Source organism: Salvelinus alpinus, chromosome 1, assembly GCF_045679555.1.
Source record: "Salvelinus alpinus chromosome 1, SLU_Salpinus.1, whole genome shotgun sequence".
NCBI classification, from domain to species: Eukaryota; Metazoa; Chordata; class Actinopteri; order Salmoniformes; family Salmonidae; genus Salvelinus; species Salvelinus alpinus.
Window position 1 is genome coordinate 13,890,071 of NC_092086.1, and position 11,167 is coordinate 13,901,237.

The 11,167-nt window shown below is 49.0% G+C and overlaps 1 protein-coding gene across 1 annotated transcript in view; it reads right to left on the reverse strand.

The window, feature by feature from the left end:
- Positions 1–325: 325 nt before the first annotated feature.
- LOC139570186 (inositol 1,4,5-trisphosphate receptor-interacting protein-like 2) overlaps positions 326–11,167 on the reverse strand; it is a 13,775-nt gene continuing 2,933 nt past the window's right edge. Inside the window, exons 2-6 of the mRNA XM_071391814.1 lie at positions 9,836–10,085; positions 9,474–9,692; positions 8,336–8,975; positions 7,815–8,077; positions 326–3,161 (exon numbers count right to left, since the gene is read on the reverse strand). Coding sequence (XP_071247915.1) covers positions 2,769–3,161; positions 7,815–8,077; positions 8,336–8,975; positions 9,474–9,692; positions 9,836–10,085 — 1,765 coding nt within the window. The 3' untranslated portion in view covers positions 326–2,768. The remainder of the gene's footprint in view (positions 3,162–7,814; positions 8,078–8,335; positions 8,976–9,473; positions 9,693–9,835; positions 10,086–11,167) is intronic.

An 11,167-nucleotide genomic window follows, 5' to 3' on the forward strand; every position in this document is an offset into this window, starting at 1 on the left:
GTATTTTCACAGCATTATTCACCAGACGCGACACACGACTCAGGAGCGAGTGACCCCCGCGTCTCCATGGAAACTGGCAGCACACACACAGAGTCTGTCGCTATTTTACTCTTATTATTATCTATCCTGATGCCTAGTCACTTTACCCTGCCTTCATTTACATATCTACCTCAAATACCTTATTATCTATCCTGATGTCTAGTCACTTTACCCTGCCTTCATGTACATATCTACCTCAAATACCTTATTATTATCTATCCTGATGTCTAGTCACTTTACCCCGCCTTCATGTACATATCTACCTCAAATAACTTATTATCTATCCTGATGTCTAGTCACTTTACCCTGCCTTCATGTACATATCTACCTCAAATACCTTATTATCTATCCTGATGTCTGGTCACTTTACCCTGCCTTCATGTACATATCTACCTCAAATACCTTATTATTATCTATCCTGATGCCTAGTCACTTTACCCTGCCTTCATGTACATATCTACCTCAAATACCTTATTATCTATCCTGATGTCTAGTCACTTTACCCTGCCTTCATGTACATATCTACCTCAAATACCTTATTATTATCTATCCTGATGCCTCGTCACTTTACCCTGCCTTCATGTACATATCTACCTCAAATACCTTATTATTATCTATCCTGATGTCTAGTCACTTTACCCTGCCTTCATGTACATATCTACCTCAAATACCTTATTATTATCTATCCTGATGCCTCGTCACTTTACCCTGCCTTCATGTACATATCTACCTCAAATACCTTATTATTATCTATCCTGATGCCTAGTCACTTTACCCTGCCTTCATGTACATATCTACCTCAAATACCTTATTATTATCTATCCTGATGCTGAGTCACTTTACCCTGCCTTCATGTACATCTCTACCTCAAATACATTATTATTATCTATCCTGATGCCTAGTCACTTTACCCTGCCTTCATGTACATATCTACCTCAAATACCTTATTATCTATCCTGATGCCTAGTCACTTTACCCCGCCTTCATGTACATATCTACCTCAAATACCTTATTATTATTATTTTTATTATCTAACCTGGTACTTCCTGTATATAGCTCCACATTGATCTGGTACTGGTACTTCCTGTATATAGCTCCACATTGATATGGTACTGGTACTCCCTGTACATAGTGCATGTGACAAATAACATTTTATTAAATGTTTTATTTGAACTGGGAGTGTACCCTGCATCACACTGTCTGTCCCTGAACTGGGAGTGTACCCTGCCATTACACTGTATGTCCCTGAACTGGTAGTGTACCCTGCCCTTACACTGTCTGTCCCTGAACTGGTAGTGTACCCTGCCCTTACACTGTCTGTCCCTGAACTGGTAGTGTACCCTGCCGTTACACAGTCTGTCCCTGAACTGGTAGTGTACCCTGCTGTTACACTGTCTGTCCCTGAACTGGTAGTGTACCCTGCCCTTACACTGTCTGTCCCTGAACTGGTAGTGTACCCTGCCGTTACACAGTCTGTCCCTGAACTGGTAGTGTACCCTGCTGTTACACTGGCTGTCCCTGAACTGGTAGTGTACCCTGCCGATACACTGTCTGTCCCTGAACTGGTAGTGTACCCTGCCGTTACACTGTCTGTCCCTGAACTGGGAGTGTACCCTGCCGTTACACTGTCTGTCCCTGAACTGGTAGTGTACCCTGCCGTTACACTGTCTGTCCCTGAACTGGGAGTGTACCCTGCCGTCACACTGTCTGTCCCTGAACTGGGAGTGTACCCTGCCGTCACACTGTCTGTCCCTGAACTGGGAGTGTACCTTGCCGTCACACTGTCTGTCCCTGAACTGGGAGTGTACCCTGCATCACACTGTCTGTCCCTGAACTGGGAGTGTACCTTGCCGTCACACTGTCTGTCCCTGAACTGGTAGTGTACCCTGCCCTTACACTGTCTGTCCCTGAACTGGGAGTGTACCCTGCCGTTACACTGTCTGTCCCTGAACTGGGAGTGTACCTTGCCGTCACATTGTCTGTCCCTGAACTGGTAGTGTACTCTGCCCTTACACTGTCTGTCCCTGAACTGGGAGTGTACCCTGCCGTTACACTGTCTGTCCCTGAACTGGTAGTGTACCCTGCCGTTACACTGTCTGTCCCTGAACTGGTAGTGTACCCTGCCGTTACACTGTCTGTCCCTGAACTGGTAGTGTACCCTGCCGTCACACTGTCTGTCCCTGAACTGGCAGTGTACCCTGCCGTTACACTGTCTGATAATACATACAGCACAGAACACAGATGTGCATCCCAAATGGCACCCTATTGCTTAGTGCACTACTTTGGACCAGAGTCCTATGGGAAAGTAGTGCACTAAATACGGAATAGGGTGCCAATAGGGACACAGGCAGAAGCAGACATACAATCACTCTGGTTTTGAATGAAACCTCATTCATTATGTACCAGGGAAAAATTACACATGTATTCATTACAAATTCATAAATTACAAATTCATAAATTACAAATTCATAAATTACAAATTCCCTATGATTTCCATTCATGACTGGTTAAGAGGGATGACTCAGAGAACGTCCCATCACTGTTATAGACTTTCTTTTTTATTCTAGACCAGTAGCTCCTGTACAACCTTTGGATGAGCAAGTAGTCTGATGTTTCATCCATCCCGTCTGTCTATGTATCTCTCTGTTTGACTGGGTCTGTTGTTGGAGGATATTAACCTCTGATTTCACCTGTAATCCTTTCATTCGTTTCCAGAAAAGATAAGTTGGTTACTCTCCAGGTTGCAGATGCTGGCAGTTTATGTTTCCTGCCCTGCCCAGCCCCAAGCTACTCCTCTGGGGTCGGCCCAACCTGATCAGCCGGTGGAGATGGCTCCAGGCATACGCCAACCGGCCAGACACTAGGTCCAATGAGGCTGGGTCCACACCTGCCCAGAGGTTCCCTGCCGAACCCCCCAAACGTCCCCCCGAACCCTCCACTGGACCCCCCACTGGAGCTCCCACCGCTTCTTTGACCAACTTAGGTAGAGTCACAGAGTCAGGTAAGATGGAGCTGCTGTCGCTCCCCAGGAAGAGGTGATCCAGAGCCCGGTTCTGGAGGCTCTCCCTCAGGCTGCGGACCAGCTCCTCCATCCTGGCCACCAGATGGCGATCCTCCCAGGCCTACAAAAGAAAGACAAGTAGACGGTCAGTAAGATGCCGAAACCTTGGTAACCTATTTGATTCCAAACATTCCAAATGATTCCAAACATACGTGTACATATGATAGAGCAGATCAGCCTATAGAGGACAATAAATCAGGATGGATAACAGGCCTCCAATCAAATCAAAGTTTACTGTCATGTGAAGGGATGAGCAAAAAATTACAAATTACAAATTACAAATTACAATTACAAATTACAATGGCAAAATACCCAAAAGACTAATGTATCAAAATAAATTACAAAAATATGTTTGCAAAGTATTGTATTTAATTAAAATGCATCCATTGTGTATATTAAAAGACAAAAATACATTTGCAAGTAGCCCCCTTAACAAAACAGCAATGTCAGTAATGGTTACAGACACCTGGCCTGATTTGACTGTGACACGTCTTTTATCCTCCTTAGTTTAATGCACTGACTGCTCCCGAGTGGAGCAGCGGACTAAGGCCCTGCATCTCAGTACTCCTTAGTTTAATGCACTGACTGCTCCCGAGTGGTGCAGCGGACTAAGGCCCTGGATCTCAGTGCTCCTTAGTTTAATGCACTGACTGCTCCCGAGTGGAGCAGCGGACTAAGGCCCTGGGTCTCAGTACTCCTTAGTTTAATGCACTGACTGCTCCCGAGTGGAGCAGCGGACTAAGGCCCTGCGTCTCAGTACTCCTTAGTTTAATGCACTGACTGCTCCCGAGTGGTGCAGCAGACTAAGGCCCTGCGTCTCAGTACTCCTTAGTTTAATGCACTGACTGCTCCCGAGTGGTGCAGCAGACTAAGGCCCTGGGTCTCAGTACTCCTTAGTTTAATGCACTGACTGCTCCCGAGTGGTGCAGCGGACTAAGGCCCTGCGTCTCAGTACTCCTTAGTTTAATGCACTGACTGCTCCCGAGTGGAGCAGCGGACTAAGGCCCTGGGTCTCAGTACTCCTTAGTTTAATGCACTGACTGCTCCCGAGTGGTGCAGCGGACTAAGGCCCTGCGTCTCAGTACTCCTTAGTTTAATGCACTGACTGCTCCCGAGTGGAGCAGCGGACTAAGGCCCTGCGTCTCAGTGCTCCTTAGTTTAATGCACTGACTGCTCCCGAGTGGTGCAGCAGACTAAGGCCCTGCGTCTCAGTACTCCTTAGTTTAATGCACTGACTGCTCCCGAGTGGTGCAGCAGACTAAGGCCCTGGATCTCAGTACTCCTTAGTTTAATGCACTGACTGCTCCCGAGTGGAGCAGCGGACTAAGGCCCTGGATCTCAGTACTCCTTAGTTTAATGCACTGACTGCTCCCGAGTGGTGCAGCGGACTAAGGTCCTGGATCTCAGTACTCCTTAGTTTAATGCACTGACTGCTCCCGAGTGGTGCAGCAGACTAAGGCCCTGCGTCTCAGTACTCCTTAGTTTAATGCACTGACTGCTCCCGAGTGGAGCAGCGGACTAAGGCCCTGCGTCTCAGTACTCCTTAGTTTAATGCACTGACTGCTCCCGAGTGGAGCAGCGGACTAAGGCCCTGGGTCTCAGTGCTCCTTAGTTTAATGCACTGACTGCTCCCGAGTGGAGCAGCGGACTAAGGTCCTGCGTCTCAGTACTCCTTAGTTTAATGCACTGACTGCTCCCGAGTGGTGCAGCAGACTAAGGCCCTGCGTCTCAGTACTCCTTAGTTTAATGCACTGACTGCTCCCGAGTGGTGCAGCAGACTAAGGCCCTGCGTCTCAGTACTCCTTAGTTTAATGCACTGACTGCTCCCGAGTGGAGCAGCGGACTAAGGCCCTGGGTCTCAGTGCTCCTTAGTTTAATGCACTGACTGCTCCCGAGTGGAGCAGCGGACTAAGGCCCTGCGTCTCAGTACTCCTTAGTTTAATGCACTGACTGCTCCCGAGTGGTGCAGCAGACTAAGGCCCTGCGTCTCAGTACTCCTTAGTTTAATGCACTGACTGCTCCCGAGTGGTGCAGCAGACTAAGGCCCTGCGTCTCAGTACTCCTTAGTTTAATGCACTGACTGCTCCCGAGTGGTGCAGCAGACTAAGGCCCTGCGTCTCAGTACTCCTTAGTTTAATGCACTGACTGCTCCCGAGTGGAGCAGCGGACTAAGGCCCTGCGTCTCAGTACTCCTTAGTGTAATGCACTGACTGCTCCCGAGTGGTGCAGCAGACTAAGGCCCTGTGTCTCAGTACTCCTTAGTTTAATGCACTGACTGCTCCCGAGTGGTGCAGCGGACTAAGGCCCTGCATCTCAGTACTCCTTAGTTTAATGCACTGACTGCTCCCGAGTGGAGCAGCGGACTAAGGCCCTGCGTCTCAGTACTCCTTAGTTTAATGCACTGACTGCTCCCGAGTGGAGCAGCGGACTAAGGCCCTGGGTCTCAGTGCTCCTTAGTTTAATGCACTGACTGCTCCCGAGTGGAGCAGCGGACTAAGGTCCTGCGTCTCAGTACTCCTTAGTTTAATGCACTGACTGCTCCCGAGTGGTGCAGCAGACTAAGGCCCTGCGTCTCAGTACTCCTTAGTTTAATGCACTGACTGCTCCCGAGTGGTGCAGCAGACTAAGGCCCTGCGTCTCAGTACTCCTTAGTTTAATGCACTGACTGCTCCCGAGTGGAGCAGCGGACTAAGGCCCTGGGTCTCAGTGCTCCTTAGTTTAATGCACTGACTGCTCCCGAGTGGAGCAGCGGACTAAGGCCCTGCGTCTCAGTACTCCTTAGTTTAATGCACTGACTGCTCCCGAGTGGTGCAGCAGACTAAGGCCCTGTGTCTCAGTACTCCTTAGTTTAATGCACTGACTGCTCCCGAGTGGTGCAGCAGACTAAGGCCCTGCGTCTCAGTACTCCTTAGTTTAATGCACTGACTGCTCCCGAGTGGAGCAGCGGACTAAGGCCCTGCGTCTCAGTACTCCTTAGTGTAATGCACTGACTGCTCCCGAGTGGTGCAGCAGACTAAGGCCCTGTGTCTCAGTACTCCTTAGTTTAATGCACTGACTGCTCCCGAGTGGTGCAGCGGACTAAGGCCCTGCATCTCAGTACTCCTTAGTTTAATGCACTGACTGCTCCCGAGTGGAGCAGCGGACTAAGGCCCTGCGTCTCAGTACTCCTTAGTTTAATGCACTGACTGCTCCCGAGTGGAGCAGCGGACTAAGGCCCTGGGTCTCAGTGCTCCTTAGTTTAATGCACTGACTGCTCCCGAGTGGAGCAGCGGACTAAGGTCCTGCGTCTCAGTACTCCTTAGTTTAATGCACTGACTGCTCCCGAGTGGTGCAGCAGACTAAGGCCCTGCGTCTCAGTACTCCTTAGTTTAATGCACTGACTGCTCCCGAGTGGTGCAGCAGACTAAGGCCCTGCGTCTCAGTACTCCTTAGTTTAATGCACTGACTGCTCCCGAGTGGAGCAGCGGACTAAGGCCCTGCGTCTCAGTGCTCCTTAGTTTAATGCACTGACTGCTCCCGAGTGGAGCAGCGGACTAAGGCCCTGCGTCTCAGTACTCCTTAGTTTAATGCACTGACTGCTCCCGAGTGGTGCAGCGGACTAAGGCCCTGCGTCTCAGTACTCCTTAGTTTAATGCACTGACTGCTCCCGAGTGGTGCAGCAGACTAAGGCCCTGCGTCTCAGTACTCCTTAGTTTAATGCACTGACTGCTCCCGAGTGGAGCAGCGGACTAAGGCCCTGCGTCTCAGTACTCCTTAGTGTAATGCACTGACTGCTCCCGAGTGGTGCAGCAGACTAAGGCCCTGTGTCTCAGTACTCCTTAGTTTAATGCACTGACTGCTCCCGAGTGGAGCAGCGGACTAAGGCCCTGCGTCTCAGTGCTAAAGGCTTCACTACAGACCCTGGTTCCATTCCAGGCTGTATCATTACATACTGTGATTGGGAATCCCATAGGGCAGCGCACAATTGGCCCAGCGTCAATTTGTTCTTAACTGACTTGCCTATTTAAGGTATGGTGTAACCTGTAGTACCTATTAAATGTATGGTGTAACCTGTAGTACCTACTAAAGGTATGGTATAACCTATAGTACCTATTAAAGGTATGGTGTAACCTGTAGTACCTATTAAAGGTATGGTGTAACCTCTAGTACCCATTAAAGGTATGGTATAACCTAAAGTACCTATTAAAGGTATGGTGTAACCTGTAGTACATATTAAAGGTATGGTGTAACCTCTAGTACCTATTAAAGGTATGGTGTAACCTCTAGTACCTATTAAAGGTATGGTGTAACCTGTAGTACCTATTAAAGGTATGGTGTAACCTGTAGTACCTATTAAAGGTATGGTGTAACCTGTAGTACCTATTAAAGATATGGTGTAACCTGTAGTAGCTATTAAAGGTATAGTGTAACCTGTAGTACCTATTAAAGGTATGGTGTAACCTGTAGTACCTATTAAAGGTATGGTGTAACCTGTAGTATCTATTAAAGGTATGGTGTAACCTGTAGTACCTATTAAAGGTATGGTGTAACCTGTAGTACCTATTAAAGGTATGGTGTAACCTCTAGTACCTATTAAAGGTATGGTGTAACCTGTAGTACCTATTAAAGGTATGGTGTAACCTGTAGTACCTATTAAAGGTATGGTGTAACCTGTAGTACCTATTAAAGGTATGGTGTAACCTGTAGTACCTATTAAAGGTATGGTGTTTCCTACCTCTGCAGGAGAGCTGAGTAGCAGACGCAGCCAGGCCGTCTTCAGTGTGTAGGAGGAGAGGACTGACCTCCAGAGCGCCCCCCGGTGGCTGTCCAGTGCCTGGCCACCCAGGTCACGCAGGGCCTTGGTCAGCTGGAGCACCTTGAGGTGGCAGGAGGGCTGTGGTGAGCGGCCACGGAGCCAGCCCAGCAGACGCTGCTCCTGGCGGGGGAAGAACAAAGTCCACAGGTCCCTCTCCTCGCTCTGCTGGTTCTGGTGCTGGTCTGGAATGAATGGATGAGAATGAAAGGAGAGAATGGATGGATGGATGGATGAAGGACAGAAGAAAGTAAAGAAAGAAGAAAATAGTTAAGGAAGGAAGTAGGGAAGGAAAGAAGGAGACAGGGAATTAAATAGTGAATTAAATAATGAATGAATAATGAATTAATGAACAAAGAAAGGAGAGAAATTAAGAAAGAGTAATATACTTTATTGAATTTGTAAATGATATCATATATTTACCCCATATCACCTGAACATACCTGTATTTGACATCGCCACTGAGGCCGTCGTTTCCATGGGAACCAGGTAGACCCCGTCTCCGAGGGGGATGGCAGGGAGGAGCCGTATTGCCATGGAGATGTGACAGCAGACGTAGTCGGAACGCGGTGTGAGGCGGAGCTGCACGCGGTCGTCGGCGAGAGCCAGACTCAGCGTACAGCGCTGCTCGAAAGGGTAGCGCACGGTTGCTAGGCAACGCTGGACCGCCGGGTAGAACCAACGGAGGACGGAGTCCGGGGTCAGGCGATAGACTCCTCCTCCTCCTCCTCCTGACACTGCCGTGACCCCTGACAATGACCTCGATGACCTTTCGGGCGACCCCCGAGAAGGGTGCATTCGTAAAAACGTGTCAGTGAAGTTGCGGTGTTTTCGTAGCCAGTCGCCACGGCGAGGAGTCTCTAGACTGCACCGCGGCACGCCGCTCCACCCACCGCCCTCTGAACTTTCCCCTTTCACCTCGTCCTTCACCTCGTCCTTCAAGACGTCCTTCCCTTCTTCTTTGACCTCTGTCTGCTCCTCCACCTTGCTGTCGTCCTTCTGGACTTCCTTCACTTTATTGCTTCTTACCCTCATCCTGTTCCCCTTCCCCGACTTTCTCCCGTTCTCTTTAACTTCCCCCCTCTGCTCCCTCACATCCTCCTTGCCCTCCCCCTTCCCCGACTTTCTCCCGTTCTCTTTAACCTCCTCCCTCTCCTCCCTCACGTCCCCCTTGCCCTCCCCTTTCCCTGAATTTCTCCCGTTCTCTTTAACCTCCCCCCTCTCCTCCCTCACATCCCCCTTGCCCTCCCCCTTCCCTGACTTTCTCCCGTTCTCTTTAACCTCCCCCCTCTCCTCCCTCACATCCCCCTTGCCCTCCCCCTTCCCCGACTTTCTCCCGTTCTCTTTAACCTCCCCCCTCTCCTCCCTCACATCCCCCTTGCCCTCCCCCTTCCCTGACTTTCTCCCGTTCTCTTTAACCTCCTCCCTCTCCTCCCTCACATCCCCCTTTCCCTCTCCCTTCCCTGACTTTCTCCTGTTCTCTTTAACCTCCTCCCTCTCCTCCCTCACATCCCCCTTTCCCTCTCCCTTCACTGACTTTCTCCTATTTTCTTTAACCTCCAACCTCTTGTTATTTTCCACAGCTCTCTTGTCCCCCTTCTCTTTTTTCTCCTCACCCCTCACATCCCTCTTGCCCTCCCCCTTCTCCTCTCCTCTCTCGTACTTCTTCTCCTCCCCCCTCCTCCTCTCCCCTCTGTATACTCGTGGCTCCAATCTCAGTTCTCGGGGAATCTTCAGAGGTACCAGGATATCATAGTAATCTGGAGCGCCCACCTTGTGCTCCTCGTATGAACTGCCCACCTGCAACCAGACCAGACAAACAAGGATAATGTCCCAAATTGCACCCCGAATTCCCGAGAAGTTTGTTTACGTAGACCATCAACTATGTTAACTAATTAATAATTTACCTACAAAAAGAGAAAATGTTATCTTCCGAAACTCACCTGCAGGAAGTCTCCCCGGAACGCCAGAGAGGACTCTGGGATACCTCCAGTGGCACGTCCGGCTCTGACCAGCTCCCCGACCAGTTTGGCCACGTGGGCCTTGCTGTGCCCCAGGACGTGAGGAGACAGACGCACCCAGCGCTCGTAGTAGTCCTCCAGGACCTCTCGACGAGACCAACCCGATTTCAGAGCCCCGTCAGCGGCCTCGAGAGGCACCCTCTGGGGCCCCCCTGGGTGGGCGGAGCAGTACCTGCAGTTACACATTGATATTTGAGTCAGTTCATATTTGAACAGATGGATACTTAGTGCAATCAAGGGCACGACAGCATTATGAGTTTTATTATGAGTTTTCAAAAGCAGAAGCAAACATCACCATAGTAACCGTGCAACTCAAACAGAGGGAGAGACAGACAGAAAGACTGTCACGTCCTGACCATAGAAAGCCTGTATTTTCTATGGTAGAGTAGGTCAGGGCGTGACTAGTGGTTTTAGTCTAGTTTATATTTTCTATGTGGGGTTCTAGTTTGTTTTTTCTATGTTGGTGTTTGGTATGATTCCCAATTAGAGGCAGCTGGCTATCGTTGTCTCTAATTGGGGATCATATTTAAGTAGCATTTTTTCCACCTGTGGGTTATGGGATATTGTTTTGAGTTAGCATCTCTGTAGTCACGGTTTGTTGTTTCGTTTGTTTGTTTATTGTTTGTTTTGCTAAGTTTCTATTAAATAATTATGTGGAACTCAACATACGCTGTGCCTTGGTCCGTCAATACAAATGATCGTGACAGAGAGAGAGAGAGAGAGAGAGAGAGAGAGAGAGAGAGAGAGAGAGAGAGAGAGACACCTACCTGGAGGTGACAGCCCACCTAGACACAACTATGACAAAACAACCAACAAAAACGGGTCACAACTCCTGCAGCTCTGTCGCACGCTCGGTCTGTACGTAGTCAATAGTAGGCTTCAATAGTAGGCTTCGATGGGACTCACGGTAGGTACACCTACAGCTCATCCCTTGGCAGTAGTTCTGTAGATTACTTTATCACTGACCTCAACCCAGAGTCTCTCAGAGCGTTCACAGTCAGCCCCCTCAGATCACAGCAAAATCACAGTGTACTTGAACAGAGCAATACTCAATCATGAGGCATCAAAGCCAAAGGAACTGAGTAATATTAAGAAATGCTATAGATGGAAGGAATGTAGTGTAGAAACCTACCAAAAAACAATTAGGGAACAACGAATTCAATCCCTTTTAGACAACTTCCTGGACAAAATGTTTCACCGTAATAGTGAAGGTGTAAACTTGGCAGTAGAAAACCTCAACAGTATATTTAACCT